Source organism: Sphaerodactylus townsendi, linkage group LG16 (assembly GCF_021028975.2).
Source record: "Sphaerodactylus townsendi isolate TG3544 linkage group LG16, MPM_Stown_v2.3, whole genome shotgun sequence".
Lineage (NCBI taxonomy): Eukaryota > Metazoa > Chordata > Lepidosauria > Squamata > Sphaerodactylidae > Sphaerodactylus > Sphaerodactylus townsendi.
In genome coordinates, this window is record NC_059440.1 from 18,717,763 (window position 1) to 18,736,826 (window position 19,064).

At 46.0% G+C, this 19,064-nt stretch overlaps 2 protein-coding genes across 2 annotated transcripts in view; both read left to right on the plus strand.

Annotated features, from left to right (window-relative positions):
• Positions 1–483: 483 nt before the first annotated feature.
• Positions 484–6,364, plus strand: LOC125445529. Its single transcript, XM_048518614.1, has 3 exons — positions 484–1,174; positions 3,209–3,365; positions 6,319–6,364. The coding sequence occupies exons 1-3, from the start codon at positions 484–486 to the stop codon at positions 6,323–6,325; spliced, it is 855 nt and encodes a 284-aa protein (XP_048374571.1). The 3' UTR covers positions 6,326–6,364.
• Positions 6,365–7,864: 1,500 nt separating this feature from the next.
• The window catches only part of BAZ1B (bromodomain adjacent to zinc finger domain 1B), a 32,296-nt gene continuing 21,096 nt past the window's right edge, over positions 7,865–19,064 (plus strand). The window contains exons 1-6 of the mRNA XM_048518784.1: positions 7,865–8,291; positions 15,025–15,141; positions 16,079–16,223; positions 16,873–17,074; positions 18,203–18,324; positions 18,599–18,796. Of these exons, the coding sequence (XP_048374741.1) occupies positions 8,122–8,291; positions 15,025–15,141; positions 16,079–16,223; positions 16,873–17,074; positions 18,203–18,324; positions 18,599–18,796 (954 nt within the window). The 5' untranslated portion in view covers positions 7,865–8,121. The remainder of the gene's footprint in view (positions 8,292–15,024; positions 15,142–16,078; positions 16,224–16,872; positions 17,075–18,202; positions 18,325–18,598; positions 18,797–19,064) is intronic.

A 19,064-nucleotide genomic window follows, 5' to 3' on the forward strand; every position in this document is an offset into this window, starting at 1 on the left:
GCATAATCTAGCCATAAAGCTTTTTCCTAGATGGCGTGGTTCCTGGAAAGATTTGAATTCTGCTCCATGGAACAGCAAAACTTTCACACAATCAGAAGCTGATTAGTACGATTTTTCAGTTTTCTGTTGCCAGATAATTTTGTTCAGGGGAGAGGATTCAAAAGCATAGCTCAGTTGATTTGCAACTGAAATGGTACAATCAGGAACATCTTTGCCTCGAAATAGTGCTGATTGGACAAATTGACCTGTACTGGGACCGCCGCCCCCAATCAGATGGATACCAGTGGTTTGTTTTCAGTCCAGATGTGAAAAGTGGGGCTCAGCCAAGCTCCTCTGACTTGGCTTATGGGGAGGGACTTGACTGAGCTTTGTGTGTCTGTCTGCCCAGGCGCATGTATTGTGACATCATTGGAGGGAGGCTAACTGGAAACCCTGCAGTGGCAGCAGAGGGGCAGAAGGCAGCTGAGTCCATGCTAGGGGGACATGAGCAAGGAGGGGCAGGGCCCAGGGCAGCCCCCCAAGACACCATGCCCTGGGGAGAAGGTGCAACAGGACCTGCAGGTCCTGATGCAAAAGGTTGGGGGGAAACCAGAGGTGCTCCTCATCGGGGAGACCTTGGGGGGCAAGGACATCCATTCTCTCATGGGTTCTTTTGTCAAGGACCTGTTCTCTACCACCTGCCACCCCATCAGTCCCACGGACGTCCTGAAGAGCCAATGTAATGCCTTGTGTCCTTCGGGAGCCAAGCCACAGCAGCTCGTCTTCTTCCTATGCCGAGCCTCTTGCGTGAAAGGTAAGCAGGCGGAGCTCCAGAAGATCCTGAAGGAGGTGAAGCAGTTCGTCCAGAAGGCTCCATGCGCCTTGGTGGGGATCATTATGGAACCGGAACCGGGGGAAGCAGCAGAGGCTCGCGGCCAGCTGGAGAAACTGATGCGGGGCATCTTCCCGAAAGCGCCACAAAAAAAGGCCCGGCAAACTATCCGAAAGGAGGACCAGGGCAAGGAGCTGGAGGAGGTCCAGGTGGAAGTGGAGATCTATGTCCCCGGTCAGCCAAAGGGGAAGCTGGCTGTCATGAAGGCTGTCTGCCGTGCGTCGGAAGCCCTGTCCAAATGTGGAGGTGCGACAAGCACTGGGAGAGCTATTGAGCAGGTCGAGGGAGTGGACACTGGCAGGGGTAAGGGAGGAAGGGGAACCAAAAAGATGCATTGCTGTTCCCTTAAAAGATATGTGGTCTGTTTTCCCTTGCGTAGACTGGCAACTCTGTCCCCAAAAACCAGTGCAGGACTGCTGTTTTCTCTCTAAAGCCCATTGAACCATGAAACCTAAAGGCCAAACGGCATGTGGCAATCATCTGTCACTGTCCCCAGATTAAAAGCAAAAAACTTCAATATGTGGTAGAAGACTTACACGCACAGGGGAAAGCAGAAACAATTCCAGGGGGGAAAGGGTTAAGAATCCTTTTCTCCCAACCACTCCAGAGTGCAGTTTCTACAGTGGACTGATGGCTAACCTGACTTCTGCCTTTTTGAAGGCCCTTACCCTGCCCCCCGGTTTGTTTCTCTCCAGTTTGAAGGGCCACACTAGATAAACCATGAGCATTCCAGCCAGTGGTATAGTGGTTAAGAGCAAGTGGATTCCAATCTGGAGAACCGGGTTGGATTCCCCACTCCTCCACCTGAGTGGCGGAGGCTTATCTGGTGTACCAGATGTATGTCCACACTCCTGCATTCCTGCTGGGTGATCTTGGGCTAGTCACAGTTCTCTCCGAACTCTTATCATCCCCACCTACCTCACAGGATGTCTGTTGTGGGGAGAGGAAAGGAAATGAGCTTGTAAGCCACCTTGAATCTCCGTACAGGAGAGAAAGGTGGGATATAAATCCAAACTCTTCTTCTTCATGCTGGTGTGTAAGTTGAGGAGTATTTTTAGCTGAAAATGGAGTTTGCGTGTGAGAGAAACTAAAGTTCCCCCTCCTTGCAGTGGTCCATTGCACTCAGTCTTTTTCTTGTACCCCAGTTTACCTGTGATACTGTAGCCAGATGTAGAGAAAAATATGTAAAGCCATTTAAAGGGGAGAAGGGAGCTGCGTTGTGCTCCTATATGATCCATCATAACTCCCATGTGGGTTAAAAACAGGAGCTCAAACACCAGATGGTTTAGTTTTTTGATTCACGTCCTGGCTGTGAACAGCAGTTCACAGTCGGTTTCTGCTGATGTTGCTTGGACAAGCTAGGTTCTAGCTGTTGTGGGTTTTCCTGGCTGTGTAGCCATGGTCATGCCGTCAGTTGATTTGGCTGTGAAAGCCTTTGGTAAGGCTAGGTTCTGCTGGGGATCAGAAGCTGACTCTGTGAGCCACATCCCCCAATCAGCTGAGAGTTGGGTCCTACACAAAGCTGTCCGACAGCTGTTCACGCTGTTTTGCTCAATCAAAATTCATCTGGGTTTAGTGTACAGTCCAATTACGTTATTCATAGCATTTTTTGCTGTACAATTTGGAGTATTGCTGGATAAAAGTAGAAACCCCACACTGCCAGCTTGTGTTTCACACAGGAACAGGAGAACACACCAATTATATATGTGTGGATCCTTCTTTTGTGTTTGATTTGGCATTAAGAAACAGTGATCGAAATACAAAAGACAGACCAGTCCAGTTACCCAGAGGATTGCTATACAGGTTTGTTTGTCTGCATTTCCATATTTGCAAGACTGGTGTATTACATAGTATGTTCTGAGTCAATTTGCAACACAGAAATAGGAAAAAAAGATAAATGCAATCAAAACAAAAATAAAGGACTGATAAAATCTGTCTAAAGCAAGTCCTGACAGCATCAAGACTAGTCCTCCATGCGACAATAAGAAAGGGATCCTCTCTTGAAGGCCCAGCTGAGTGAAAATAAAAATGTCTCTGCTTCTGAAAGGGCAGAATGGCAGACATCCCCTGGAACAGGGGTAGGGAACCTGCGGCTCTCCAGATGTTCAGGAACTACAATTCCCATCAGCCTCTGTCAGCATGGCCAATTGGCCATGCTGGTAGGGGCTGATGGGAATTGTAGTTCCTGAACATCTGGAGAGCCACAGGTTCCCTACCCCTGCCCTGGAAGAAGGGCACTGCAGGAGTGGGACAACTACTGAAAAGGCTCTGATACCAACAATATAGCACCCACTAGCTATGATGTGTGTCTAAGAATTTGCTAACCTTTGCTTGCAGGTTCTTCTTGGAAGTCAGTAGCTCTCAAAAGCTTATTGGGGATCACGTTCGTGGGCGGTCTTGCCGCTGCAGGATGGTATCTCTATGACCAAGGCCTGATCCCATCAAACATCATCCCAACCAACTTCATCCCATCAAACCTGTTCTCTTTTGCGAGGTGGGTGTGTTTTCTCTTGCCGTTTTCTCTCACTTGTTGCAAACTTTAAGAAAGAGAACTTATTTGCTCCGGCCCCAGATACCTGCATTTGGGATGTCACCCAACAAAACCAGTTGGTAAAAGGTTTCAGGACAGGGGAAAGAACAGCTTTCCTTCACACACACTGTGCAACTTCGTGAAGCTTGACTTGCTGTCCTCAGATGGGAGGATGGTTGCTAGATTAGATGGCTTTAAAAAGGCAGTTTGGCGGATTGATGGAAGAAGGGCAGCCTATGATTAACCAGGACAACCGAAAATGTTCAGAGACACTATGCTTCTGAGTACTAAGTGCAAAAAATCAAAAGATAGCCTCACTGTTTGTACTGGAGTTCCCAGAGGAATCTGAATATCCTTTGACAGAGGCAGAAAGCTGGGTAAGATGGACCCTAGTTACCTTGCTGGATCAAGGTACTTCTGTTAGCAAGTATTCAGGTGAGGTTAGATGAGTAAAGATAAATAATAATAAGCAGAGGTCCATATAATGGATATGGGAGATAAGCTGGTATCAGGGGTCAAATATCGCCGGGCTGTGGCCATTTAGTCACATAGGGGCGGAAAATTGCCCCCCCTTCCTCCCGCCGGGGCCATACACTGACTTCAAGACCTGGTACAAAAAAACATTGTTTGCTCATGGTGGGGGAGGGCAGCTGCCTATACGCCGGGGGGTGGGGTGGGGGTGTTGTGGAAAACTCAGATTTTGCACCAGGCTACATTTTCCCTAGATACGTGTCTGGCTGGTATAGTGAAGCAGTCAAGAGCTGGCAAGACAGGAATTTCCTGGCTCAAATATCAACCTAGCTGAAACATGGCTCTAGTCCAGACCTGGGAAATATACGGCCCGCGGGCCACATCCGGCCCGCCTGATGACCCTGACTGGCCCCCCTGCCTTGCTGGGGAGCGAGGCGCCTTTGAAAGCCCCGTAGAAGCCGGTTGCCTTGGCTGCCGGCTTCTGCGGGGCTTTCAAAAGCGCCTCGCCCCCCCCCTGCCTTTTGGCCCGGCCCTCCACAATATTTTGTTTCTTATGCGGCCCCATGGAAAAAATAATTGCCCACCTCTGCTCTAGTCACTAGAGTCTAGTGTTTCAAGTGCAACATCGGGGTAAAAATGCCCATCTCCTCCACATGTTATGAAGCGCATGGACCTCTTAAGATGTTTTCTATCAATGCTGAGTATTATTTATTTATTTGGACACCTGAGGCTGTGTTATACTGAATCCGATTCTTGGTCCATCAATGGAGCTGCCAACCTCCAGGGGGTACCTGGAGATCTCCCGCTATTACAACTAATCTCCAGGTGACAGAGATCAGCTCACCTGGAGAAAATGGCTGCTTTGGGAGGTCCTCTGTGACATAAACAACGGAAGTCCCTTCTCTCCAGAAATCCCACCCTCCTCAAGCTCCACCCCCAAAATCTCCAAGTATTTCCCGCAGCTCCTCCCTATTTATTTATTTACTGCTTGTCTTTCTTGCTGAGACTCAAGGTGAATCATACAACTTAAAACAATGCAATCAGGTAGTATGAGCCATCCAACACACAATGCCATAGGACTAGGAGCACAAAAACTAGAAACAAAGCAAAAAAGGTATCAGTCTCACTATATCATGACTAATAAGACTTAGAATAATTTTGGGACTTGCTTTTTGGAAGGGCTGATGGGATGGCAATGGTCACATGGAATTTCTGTGGTCTTTGGCCATATGACTATTTTGACGGGTTTCTCTAGTTTTCAGGATATCCTGCCTTATCCCACCAGCCTATGGTGAATTTAACCATTTCTGTATTCTGTTAAAGCCCTGTGATGTTAACAATGCAAGCCTAAACCAATTTAAATTCTGCTAAGTCCTCTGAAGTCAATGGTTTAGAAAAGTATAATTCTATTTAGGGTTGCACGGTAAGTTGTGTTAATGCTTGCAGTGAGTCTGCCCTGTTGGAAGGGTATGGGTTTGTGCCCACTCCTCGATTCTCAATGTTAATGTGGTGAACTCTGTGCACAAAGAGAAAACAAAAGAGTTGTAGGCATGCAGAGAGGGATCCAGACATAAATCAAGGTGTCCTTGTGACCTCAGTTTCCCCTCCTGCTGCATCTCAGATTAGTTGTGGACTCTCAGGGACTTATGGGGACTTACAGGGACATACTGACTCAGCTTCTGTAAAATTATGAATTATGCGAACCTCCTTTGCAGGGCAAGTATAAGAATTGCTGAGATGGTGTATGTGAAGCCCATATAGTTCACTAATTATCAAGTGTCATTTTTCTAGAATGGGGTCCCCATCCTTTTTGATCCTGCAGGCACCTATGGAATTCTGACACGGCAGTCACAAAATGGCTGTAACAGGACGCAGAGCCAACAATAAACTCAGGGAATGAAGTCCCGGATAAGTCTTCAACATTTCAAGCAGGAGCTCTGTTTAACTGGATCTCTTGTAAAATATTGTTTAAACGTATTTTCTCGCACACACTATCTTACCTTTGGACTGGCAGCTAAGATGCTTGTGTTGTGGTGACAGCTAGTCCCAAAGCAACATGTTTTTTTTCAATTACACAACCAAACAGGTCTCCAGTGGCCAATCAGAAGCTCCTTCTGATCTAAAGCTTCAGCCAACCCCGCCTACTTTGGAGGTTTTTAAAGAGAGTCTGGATGGCCATCTGTCAGGAGTGCTTTGTGTGTTCCTGCATTGCAGGGGCTTGGACTTGATGGCCCTTGGGGTCTCTTCCAACTCTATGATTGTACTTTCTAAAAAAGTACCTGGTGAGGACCAGGAAAGGTGTTGGCAAGTGCCATAGGCACCATGTTGGAGAACTCCATTCTTGACCATTAATGAAGGGGGACATTGCCCACTGTATGTTTGCATACTTCTAAACATGCTTGAAGAAAACTCTGCTGACCTGATGGTTGTTTGTTTTTCTCTCCAGAGCCTGAATTCACTTGGATTTCAGCTGTCCTTCATAATAAACAAACACCATGGCATTTTCTGTGTGTGAATATAATTTTGAGCTGGTTCTTGGAAAAGCTAAGATCAGCAGTTCTAGCACCCTCTACTGGGGAAGAATTTGCTGGCATCCCTTGCAAAAATCTCTGCTGCGTAGATGCTGACTTTGTTTAGATCATCAACTGTACTGTGTTCTAAGTGTTGCAATTCCCCCTTTGCATGGTTTTCTATATATCAGCAAGCCGTATCCTGCTTCTGGAGCAGTGATGAAGTTCACAGAAGCCTGATTTTCAAAGGCAGTTGAAAAGGCATGTCATGGGTCTTTACCGAAAATGTTTACTTCCTTCTGGGCTGATAAATGATTAAGAGACATCAGTTAACCACAGAGAAGAATACTTCAAAAGAATTACCGCACAGTTGGCAGAGATGGCAAAGCTTACTTTATTACTCAAATAAGAGAATAACATTTTTGGATGATTAGGAACTCTTGATATTTAGAACAGAAAGAAATTAATGGTTTGAAGGTTCAGGATTGCAAAAATAATAACAGAAATTTTAGACTTTTAACAGTAATGGCACTAAAGAGCTAATTTGATACAGGTGCTTAATGACCAAGTGCTAAAAAAGGTGGGGTTTTTTTAGATTTAATATTCAGTGCAGAAGAAGTACTTTGTCATTTGGTGATTTTTTTTCTGTGTGTTTTTAGTGTTGGAAAGATTCTGAAGTATTAATAAAATTTCAAAACTTTCTGATGCCCACCCCCCATGTCAAAATGAGAATTATTGCAGATCCCAGAGTCCAAGAAATAGAGCGTCTACCAGATGGTATTTTTGTGGTCCTTGGTCATATAAGAATCGTGGTAGGTGTCCCTATGGCTCCTTCCACACATGCAGAATAATGCACTTTCACAATTGTTTGCAAGTGGATTTTGCTATTCCACACTGTGAAATCCAGCTGCATAGTGCATTGGAAGTGGATGTGCTTTTTCTTGAACTTCTGAGGCCCCCTTCTGCACATGCAGGATAATCATGCACTTTCAATACACTTTGAAGCTGGATTTTACTGTGCGGAATAGCAAAATCCACTTGCAAACAATTGTGAAAGTGCATTATTCTGCATGTGTGGAAGGGGCCTGAGTCTTGCCTGCTTGGAAAAATAGGCCTCTCTTTATTTTCCCATGTTGCTCCAGACTGGCCTCTTTAAGGAAGCTGCCCCTTTAAGGCGAGGCCGAGCACCGTTCGCCCAGACAAAAGCCGGGGAAGCGGGCTTTTTTTTTTTTTTCTTTCACAAGACCCCGGATATAGCGGCCCGTTTTTATTGGCCGCGCAAGGCGGGACCTAATCAGCAGCGACGCACAAAATGGCCGCGGCGCCGCTGCGCTGCTTTCTGGCGCTTACATAACGCGCTCTTCGCTCCGCCCCTTGCCGGTTACGCGCTCTCTCTCTCAACCTAACCTAGCTAAGTGACGTCCGCTCTGTCCATTCACGCGGCAGGGCGGGTTTAAGTTGGTCTAACCGTGGCGCAGGAAGAGAAGTTACCGCGCCGGAGAGGTCGGAAGGCGTAGACGAGCAGGGTTGAACACCCGTCGTATTTATTTTGTTTCCCCCGCCTTAGCGCATCCCTCTCTGTGTGCGCACGCGCAGAAGGCAGAAGGCGCGCGAGCGAGGGGGCGCGCGCGGAGGAGGGGGGAAAGGTCTGAGGCTTCGCCTGCCGGCTTCGCTCTCTCGCCGGTGGGGGAGGGGCGCCGCCCGCCTTCCTTCCTTCCCGCCATTTTCCTCGTGAGGCGATGGCGCCTCTGCTGGGCCGCAAGCCCTTCCCGTTGGCCAAGCCGCCGCCGCCGCCGCCGCCTGCGGGGGGAGAGAAGCCTGAGGGGCCGGAGACGGCCGAGGAGGAGGAGAAGCAGCCGGAGCCGCGCTTCGTCATCCCCCACACGCAGGAGGTCTTCCGCACCAGCGAGTATCCTGAGGCCGGCGCCGGATTTGGAGCGGGAGGAAGGGGAAGGTGTGCGTGATGGGAGGGGGGATCTCCGTTTCTCTGCCGTTGCCTCTTGTTTACCTCCGGTGGGGGGAGGGGCCTTGAATTCGGATCGCCGCCTCCCTTCCCCCACCCCGATCTGGAAGAGGGAGGAGGGGGAGGCGAGCCGGCCCGGCCCCTCCCTCCCTCCCTCCCTCCCTCTATCCCCCCCCCCCCCCCCGCGCTCGGGCTCTTTGTTCTTCGTCTCTTCCAGGGTTTCTTTTCGCCGCTCCTGGGCTAGGCAGGAGGCCTGGTGACATTTGCCAGGCCCTTCTAGCGCTTCACGATCCGGGCTTTGTTGTGGTGCGTCTGGAGGGGCTCCTGAGCCCCTCCAGCTTGCCCCAATTTGTGGCAGGGAAAGGGTTTGGGGGTCTTCGCGAGTGCAGAAGTTGCAGTCGCTAGCAGCTAAGGAAAGTGGGCATACAGTAGTCGTGGCGAGTTGCATCGTAGGCATGGGCTGCGGATAGGGGGACAGCAGAGCAGCTTGCCTCTCTTTGGCCAGATACTAATTTTGATTGCGAAGGGGGAGACTCTCCATAGAAACATACCTTACTGTGACATGCCCCTGAAGATGCCTAGCATAGATCTGGCGAATTTTTAGAAGCAAAAACGACCAGGCTAGGACCACACAACCTGGAAAACCCACAACGCCTCATATAGTGTGGCTATTTATTAAAGTATGTCTGGTCCCCTGCCTCTTTTCACATTTCCTCCTGTGTTTTCGTTTGAGCTCAGGAGGGCGTAACTTGTTCTTCTGTTTTCTGTGTCACATCCCTGTGAAGTAGGCTTGGTTGGGCAAGAATGATTGACTCAAAGTCACATAGTGAATTTCATGGTCCAGTGGACCTAGGTCGATCTCAGTTCAGCACCCTACCCCACATCGCACTCTTGAAAAGTGTTGTGCTGTTCTTTAGTGTTCAAGGTGCCGCATGGGCATTTATTGTAATCCTTACCAAGTCCTGTAAAGCAGGCAGTATTCTCTTATGGCAGATGGGACTGAAGCTGAGCGGTTTGCCAAAAGCAAACTTTTTGCAGAGCTGGAACTTTAACTGGAATTTCTTTTCAGTCATTGCAATGTACTAATATGTTGTAGTAATACTTAGGACTTATCTATTGCTTTCAACTTTTAAGATGTTTCTTGCCACAATTACCTACAATATAGTAAGAGTAGGATAAAAATCCTGTAATGAATGCAGTAATTATAAAAAAGAAGCCTGTAAGGTGGGCTGCCATTATGTTATGTAAGATCCTGTGCTGTGTGGTGATTGAAGTGTAACTGGGTAACCTTGGGCTAGCGGCATTCTTTCAGTGTAACCTACCTTTCAGGGTTGCTATGAAGGTAAAATGGAGGGAGGGAAGAATCATGTGCATACACTATTTTAGGCTCTTTAGAGGAAGGTTGGGACACAAATATGACGGTTATAGCAAATGAAGAACTAATACTGAGAGGCTGTGGTTTGCGGAAGAGTGCCTGGTGAGTGGATTTCAACCCAGGACTTCCTGATTTGACGCAAGCCTCCTTGTCACTATGTTACTTATCTAGTGGTGGTGATGGCACCTAACATGTATGTGTCAGAGACAGGATGAAATTGTTAGCTACGTTGGTCCCTAAGTAAAAAAAACCCTCCCCAAGGAACACATAATGCCTTTTATCAGAACCGACCAATGGCATAACACTGTGCAATCTTTTTGAGTTCTCTGGAAGTATTTTTCAGGCTATTGGGAAATGTGAGTGATTCAGGTTCTAGTCCAGCCTAGCTTGGGTGTAAAATGAAGAGCTGTTTCGAATATTGCTGGTATCCAGTTACACCCATCTTCTTTGAGCAAGAGGTAATAAAACAAAACAGATTCCAAGAAATGGCTCTACTACCCGAGATAGGATGAATTTGAGGACCAGTTGCTGCTGAGAGGTCACCTGGCTTTCCCGAAAGCGCCTGACCTGGCATTGTATGAAACAAGATGTTGGGCTAGGGCCAGGGTGGCTGTTCTGAGATTCTTATTAAAAGGGGATTAGATACGTGTACAGAGAAGGAAAATTAATTTACAATAGGTGAATGTTTGGATTCAGTCTGCCTCTGAAACAGATGCTTGATACAAGCAACATTGGGGCCCTTGGCTGGCTACTTTTGTGAGCAGGATACTGGCCTAGTTGGATCCATTTGAGAATATCAAGAAGCACTGCCATTGAGGTCTTAATAGAACCATCTTCCCCAACTAGGATGCATTCTGGCTTTGATTACTAGATTTGAGGACTCGCCAGAACAGAAGGAAGCTGTGGAATAGCCTGTACTTCAGCAGCGAAGGAAAACCACTAGAGACATTCTAGAAAAACTTCTGACATGCTCAGGTTGACGACTGGCTGACTGGCAAGGCTGAGTGTGTGGCTGCTGGTGTGAAGCTTTCCAGCTGGGGGAGAAATCACCTGCTGCTCCTGCGGGGGTGCCCATGGCACTCAACTGAAGGAGCCTGGAATGACAGCTAGCTCGGGGGTGTGGCTCTAGGAGCAATACAGCAACTCTCTGGAAGAAGGCTGTGTGTCTGGAGAGAGTAGGAGGTATTAAAGACAGTGGGAAATAGTGAGAGGCGGTGGAGGCACCACCAGTTCTTGCAACAAACAGTAAGGTTGGTGAGTGAGGGAGTTGTGCTTAAACATCAGTATCTTTTTAAAATGTTCGCATCGCTTATCCATCTGGCCGTCGCTGGAGAACATGGCCTACATCAGTAAGGCGGTTCTTCTGTCCTTGCTGATGGCTTCATGTCCTTTCTGTGAGTTCCCCAGAGAAACATATTTCTCGCTGCTGTACTTAAACTTGGTTGCCGTGTGAAATTGACTTGGAGGATATTCAGGAGGTACAGCCTGAGGAACCCAACATCGACCTTTGCCATGGCTTACAGTGTTGAATTCTATGCATCATTTAAATGAAAGGATGTTCCCATTAAAAGATCTGGTGAACAGATCAGGGGGAAGTCTGTTTCTTAACTGCTATTAGTGTGCCTGGATGTGACTTCTAGTGTTCAGTGGCAATCTACCTCTGAGCCTGAGATCCTGGAGACAAGCAACAGGGTGACGTCATCCCCCTTGCTCTTTCAGCTTCTTGGAAGAATCAGGCTCTCCAAAATGCTGGAGTAGATGGGCTTTTTGGTCTGATTAAATATTTTTTATTAGTACTAGAAACTTTGTTCTATTTCTCAGCCACTGTTATTTTTAATAGATATTAACATGGTGGCAGATTTGTTATTGTGTACCCCATATGATCCTTCAGCCACTGGTGAATCCTTTCTGTGTTTTCTTTTTTTCTGCTTGTTTTTTGTTTCAGGAAACGCTTGACCATTGTTGTTTTATTATGGTTAGCAGCCATTCTTGATACCTTACCCAAAGACAAACACTAATTACCTTATAGCGTATTTAATAAACATTTACCCAAGACCCTTTTCATGGCTGGATGTAGAATGAAAATAGATTTCTGCCTTATCCATGCAGTTCTCTTGCACGTGGTCTTGAATTAGAGGCTCCAGTTTCATAGAATGGCTTTCAGACATACAGTGTTAAACAGATTAATCATAAAAATCAGTAAGTGCTCTGTTCTATTAAGTAGTCACACTTTCTGGTTCACAAACCTTATTACAGATCTGCAAAAAAGTGCCTTTTCTTGCACCTGTCCCCCCCTTCCCCCCAAACTGATCACTGCAGAATAGCCAAGGATGACCTGACAGATGAGGACTGGTGGAGGGAGGGGGGAAAGAGAGAGGGTTGAGTCATGGGAAAGGGGCTCTGTTAGGTACAAGACAAAGAAGAGAGAATGAAGGAGAGAACACAAAGCTTTTTCCTTGTGCACATACTAAATTAAATAACTAGGCCTATATTGATCTAGTTCAGTGGTGGCGAACCTATGGCACGGGTGCCAGAGGTGGCACTCAGAGCCCTCTCTGTGGGCACGCATAAACAGAGTCCCTCCCCTCCCCCCATCTAGGCTGGCATGGGCTGCTGGGCTCGATTATTAGCATTAAACCTAAGACCTAGTTTTGGGGAAGCAGTGTAGGTAACCCTGTTAAATCCCACTGATTTTCATGCGAAGAACTAAAGCATGATCCTTTACCTGGGAGTAAGCTGGGTTGCTGGCAATAGGGCTTGCTTCTGAGTAAACCCTCCTAGGGTCGTGATTCACCCGTTGGAAGAGTTGCACTGTTGCTTCAAAGCCAAGCCACCGACTACCACCAAGCTTACTCCCGAGTAACGCAGGCCTTGGAGCCAAACATTTTTTCTAAACTGGTTAAATTGCCGTGTTGGCACTTTGCGATAAATAAGTGGGTTTTGGGTTGCAATTTGGGCACTTGGTCTTCAAAAGGTTCGCTATCACTGATCTAGCTCAGTTTGCTCTTAAAGGTGCCCAAGCATGAGACTGGGCAGATGAAGGACTTTAGATGGCTATGTTTTATAGGCAAAAATAAATAGTTATCTACAGGGGTAAGCAATACATTGAGAAAGGGGCAGATTTAGATATAGCAGATTCTTGCACTCTGATCAACTTCGGATAAAAATCTTTGCAGTCTAACTTGCGTCACAAAATATACTGAATAACACCAACAGAACTGCAACATATTACATAGCCATATGCAGACTAAAGACTAATAGAACTTGTTAACAAAGCAGCAAAAAGTACTTGCTATTACATCAATCATTTTATATATCACAGCAACGTGGGGGCTCAGATGGATATTACATACTCAACTGAAACCCCACAACTCATTGAGGGAGTAGGACTTTCACAGTAAACATCCTTGCCAAGGTGAGGAATTCCCTTTCTCTATATGAGTGTGTCAAGGAATCTTAAAATATCTCAATAAAATAATCGGGAATGAGGAATTTTTGATGTCTGTTTGCCGGTGCATAAACTGATCATCTGTTATGTGGAGAGTGTATGATGACGTTTTGAATAAAGGGAAGCCTTGAAGAGTCTAGTAGACACTGACCAGGTCCACTGTTTTTGAACGTTCTTTAATCGTTGGGATTTTTGCAGTACTGTGCAACTACAAAATGAAGTCATAGACATGTCAGTGATGTATGTGATTGGTAGGGACACCTTTTGGTTAGTTTGTAGTAGGCAGTTATCCAGCTCCTTGTTGAAGGGCTGAAGGAATTCACACCTTCAGGGACTCAGACTCTGAAAGTGACTGTGGTAAATGCTGTGGAGGAGCATATACATTTATGTACCATATTTGAACTGTGACTGTAGAACATGGAAGTCACAGGAGGTATGTGTCCTCTGTGAATGGCTTAAGAATGCCTGTTCTTACGTTCATCAAGAATACATACAGAAAGGTTATGTGTATACTAGAATCCTGAACAAGTGAAGTGTGGGGGGAAAGCAACATATAGACTTCACTCCTACAGAGAGAGATTTGGGCAATGTAAGCAATTCTTGAGGAAGCTTTTGAAACTTAGAAGTTCAGTAAAATTACGGGGGGACACTTCTGTGCCTTTTGTAATTTCTTCCTCTTTTGTATGACTTGCAGAAATGAAACAAATTATACAGATAAGCAAATGTTTATTTGTGTGCTAAGGGTAGGTTTTCTGTTGTCATCTAGAGTTGATTTGGCACAAACTGCTGTCACTTACTTTCATGAAAGTCACTCAATATGGTGTGGTTATCATGCACATAGAGGTGGTATCACCATCTGGCATTCACTGCTGACTTTTCTTTTACTCATCAGGTATTACATATGACTATTTTTCCCTTCACTGCCACATTTTTTCCACTTGAAAACAAAGTGAGTGCCTGTGTATGGTGAAGCAGTTGTTGTAATTTCTTTGACGATAATGGCTGTAGTTTTGAAAATGCAGATTTGGGGGCTTCCTCACCCAGCTAGGATATAAGTGTGACTCTTCTTCAGTGAAGTTACCTTTAATATATCATGCTAAATTGCTGTTCTCTTTGCACTGCTGTGCTGGTTTGCCTAAGCACATCTTGCTTTTGCCCAGTATCTAATTTAGAGTATCATTGTAGGCTACATTCTGAGGTTTACGGCTCTAAGTGCATTTGCTGTTATCCGTGCTTTCTTCCTTTGCTATCCTCCATCTTCTTGTTCACCGAAATGACTAGTTCTGTACAGTTATCAGAAATTAGATAGGTGGCCCATGAAAGCATCTTCTGCGAGAAGCAAATTGGTCTTTAAGTTGCACCAGAATCTTTCGCCTCCTCGGCCACAGTGTAAGTTTACACGATGTGCAGGTTAACTGTGCTTTGCTTTTTTACCGCAGCAGCTCATCTTGAAGATGTCTGTTTATAGAGGACGTTTGGCAAGCGTAGATTAGGACTGATCCAGTTGTATCTACTACACACAAAATGGTGTCAAATGTAGCATATACCCTTTGAAGCAACTTAACTCGGATTAAGTTGCTCTTCACTGAAGCTTCCAACAGATTAAAAATTCTTGCAAAAAGCTAGTGCTTTGTGTACTCTTGCACTTGCAGTGTCATTAACTCTTGAGTTGGAATTTGAATTTCATGTGTTCATGTGTTAGTGTTCATGGATTGTTCCTAGCATCTTCATTTCTATATATCTGCATATCAGTGTTGCATTTGTGACTTTTTGTTTTCAAGTGTGTGTGTGTTTGTGGGGGGTGAGGAGTGTCTCCAATTCATGTACCTTGTTTTCCTGAGCTGTTGCTCCTCCAGAGAATATGAAGCACGGCTGGAGAAGTACAGCCAACGAATATGGACCTGCAAAAGCACAGGAAGCAGTCAGCTGACGCACAAAGAAGCTTGGGAGGAGGAACAGGAAGTTGCAGAGCTGTAAGTAGCGGTGTCCAAGGCTTCTAGTTTTAGAGGGTGGTGCGTAAGTCCTCCATGTAGGGTTGGTGGTATGTGTGGCCAGGAGCATTCTGTTGTGAACAATCAGGAACAGGTATGGGTGAGAGTAAACCTCCAGAAGGAATTAGAACCCCTTTTCAGCTACCTGGGACAATAATTTCCAAGGATGTGTGTTTATCTCTTTTGAAGATTCCTAGAATTTCCCAATAGGGCACCAACAATTTTTTTTAGTTGTTAGTGGATGTTTGATAAAACTCAGACTGAGTTTAGGGCTGACGAGGTGGCATGTTCTTCCATGAGGAAGGATTCCTACATGTAGCTTTCTGATCACAATGCTGTTTTTTTTTTAAGCCAAGAGCATTTATGTGGGGTTGGGGGCTCACAGTCCCCTCTAAATAGGTCATTGCATGATACAGAGACGTTAAATCCAACCTCTACCTCCTTGAAATCACAGCCTCTGCAATTATAGTCTATAAAGGAAAACCTAGGATGAGGGTAAAGGATTTGCAGAGTAATGCTGATGTAGTTAATGTGGTTGCTGTTCATGTGAATGAGGCTGCATATTTGCATTTGTCATGTGGGAGAGTGGGTGTAGATCTTACTATTCAAGTTTTGTAGTTACATAATACAGAAATGGGTATTGGGTCTGCATAATTCACACAGGAGACTATTGTAAGGGTTCCTGATGTATAAAACAAGAATTGCTGGCAGTTTGACTGACTAAATGTCTTTGTCTAGACTCAAGGAACTTCTTACATAATTGTCAGGGAATTGGCATTGTCATTGGTTGGGAGATGGTAGGAGTTTTGGGAGTCACATTTTCTATTGAACAAATACCCTTGTTCAGGGATAAACCCGTCAGCATGCTGTTTTAACTAATTGTGGTCTCTGCTCATTCTTGTGATCTTATATCTGCCAGCTTGAAGGAGGAATTCCCAGTTTGGTATGAGAAACTTGTCTTGGAAATGGTCCACCATAACACAATCTCCTTAGAAAAGCTGGTAGACACTTCCTGGCTGGAGATCATGACCAAGTTTGCAGTAGGAGAAGAGTGTGACTTTGAGGTAAGGCCTTAAGTTGAAAACCTGGGCAAGCATGTGTGGTTTATGGAGCTACAGGTATCATATCAGTTGCTCTTAGCAAGATGAAGGTGAGCAAATAAAATTGGATTGCCAAGACATTTTAGTAACTGTATTGTCAAAGGCTTTCACGGCCAGAACCACAGGGATGTTGTGGGTTTTCCAGGTTGTATGGCCGTGTTTAGTAGCATTTTCTCCTGATATTTCGCCTGCACCTGTGGCTGGCATCTTCAGAGGATCTGGTGGCAGTGAAGCAAATGGAGTATATATATATATATATCTGTGAAATACCCAGGGTGGGAGGTTCTTTCTCCCACCCTGGGTGTTTCACAGGCATATATACTCGTCTGCTTCACTGCCGCCAGATCCTCTGAAGATGCCAGCCACTGATGCAGGCGAAGCATCAGGAGAAAATGCTACTGGAACATGGCCATACAATCTGGAAAACCCACAACATCCTATTTCAGTAATTATTAGCCTCAAAATCTCTGGATTGGGAAAAGAGAAGGGGGAATGCTTTATGTATAGTGGACAAGATAATGGGCAAATGAGCCCAGTTTGTGTCCCTAGTGTGAGTATGTCCTCTGTCTTAATTTTCCTTTCTAGTACCAATTTGCTCACCTTTTCCATTCAGGTTGGGAAGGAGAAGGCTCTGCGGGTGAAGGTGCTGAAAATACATCCTTTGGAAAAGGCGACGGAAGAGGAAACGGCTGAGAAGAAAGCCAATGGAGCTTGTGATTCGCCTTCCAGTGACAAAGAGAATTCCAGCCAGGTAGTCCAGGATAACCAAAAGGAGCTGGCCCTGAAGGAAGATGAGAACAGGAGAGACAGTTTGAGTGAGTAGCAAGCCACAGCCTGATGTTAGGCCTTCCTTTAAAAAGAAGCAGACTCTGAAACTGTATGTGTTAATCCAGGGTGTTCCCAGTCATCTTACTGCTTCAGTAATTAGTCTGGTCCACCCGCACTGGACCCACAAATTGTGAAGTATTGTTGTGGATGCAATATCAATACTGTGTGCAATCCCAATTCCTTCCTGTCTGTTTTTTAGGGAAAGATTCTTTTATATGTACAAGGTACTTAGATAGCAGTGTTAGAGAAACGAAACATATTGAGCTTATGTTGGGAAACTTTTACAGTAGAGGAGGGAAGATGGAGTGTTTCTCTTACTTGGCACTGTAGTTGTTGAGGCACGCTTGTAAGTTTGTGGCTGCAAACTTCTCATTGGGCCAGTCTCCCTCCCTGTTAGTTCTAGTTTCTCACAGATTAAATTACAATAGTCTACTGATTGGACGTACTTCTGAAATATGCAAGTAGTAGCATATCTCACTCTCCAGTGGCACTTGAGCAAGCTCTTACTATACTGTTTCCCACAGAAAGATAAAAGTATGGTCAGTAGCGGTCTGGCGGAAGTGTGTGCTTCTGCAGTAGAAAATAGTCCCAAAGGACTATGAGCAGGCAGGCAAGCAGTGAGTTGTGGGCGGAGGCAGGTGGGCCTGGCTTGCCGCCACTGTCCTGCTGACCTGGCTTGGTGTTTGGACTGGGGGAGGGGGGAATGGGGAGACAGTTGCCAGGCCCAGCGGGAGAGTGGTGGCTTGTTGCTGCTGTTCAGCCAGCCCTGCTCGGTGTTTGGGGGGCAGTAGACGCTAGGACCCAATGGAAACATTCTGCAAGGAAGGAGGTTCAGGAAGTGAAGTTGGATGAATTAAAAAATCTCCTGAGATCTCTTGGTGAGAAAGGGGATACTACCTTTTGCTGAAACAATTGTGAAGTTCTTGCCTAAATTCCCCTTTGGAAACTCTTGGCAACCATGACTGCAGATCCCGCTGGTATCAAAGTGATACTGTGTCCATTTCTGGGCGATCTGTGCTTTGATGATGCTTCTGTTAATGCTTCTCAGGCATTTGTTAATCCCCAATCTGTTGCAGTGCTGCATCGCTAACTCTGTTCCTTTTGGGATTGGTCAGGTGACCGTGCACGCAGGTCTCCGCGGAAACTGCCTACATCTCTGAAGAAGGAGGAAAAAAAATGGGTACCTCCAAAATTCTTGCCTCACAAATACGATGTCAAGCTGCAAAATGAAGATAAGGTGAGGGAGTTGCTCAGATCCTCTCCTGGGAAGTTTGAATGGAGGATGAAGTGGGCTTACTGAGTTGGGGAGGAGAGCTCCAAGCAGCTCCTGTTAATGATAATGCTGCCTAAGCCTGTGAGGCTGCTCCTGGGCCAAGGAGTGCGTAAAAGTAGCCGTGTCTATTTTAAACATCAAGGCCTGAGGCCAGTGGCTGGCTACAAGCACGCTGTCCTGCTGGGAGCTTCCGGTTAAAGCACAGGTACCTAAAGACTTCCTTTCTTTGTCCTCCAAGATCATCAGCAATGTGCCAGTGGACAGTCTCATTCGCACGGAGCGGCCCCCAAACAAGGAGATCCTGCGTTATTTCATCCGCCATAATGCACTTCGGGCTGGGATGGGCGAGAATGCCCCCTGGGTGGTTGAAGATGGATTGGTGAAGAAATACTCTCTTCCCAGCAAGTTTAGTGACTTCTTGCTTGACCCACATAAGGTGAGAGATGCATGGATTGTAAGAATGGAGCAATAATGAATCTTGGCCCTCTGCTAAGTGGGCTCTGATACCTGGATTTTTGGATACTCTCTGCTTTTCTGAAAAGCAGGCCCTTGAAGATCTATACAAGCCTGTAGTGTGCATGAAGATGTTTGTCAAAAATGTTTTTAAAAGTTTACTCACAGCCATATTTAATAGTGCTACGTTCGGTTGTGACCTGGATAGCTCAAGCTAGCCTCATATTTTCAGATCCCAGAGGCTTAGGGTG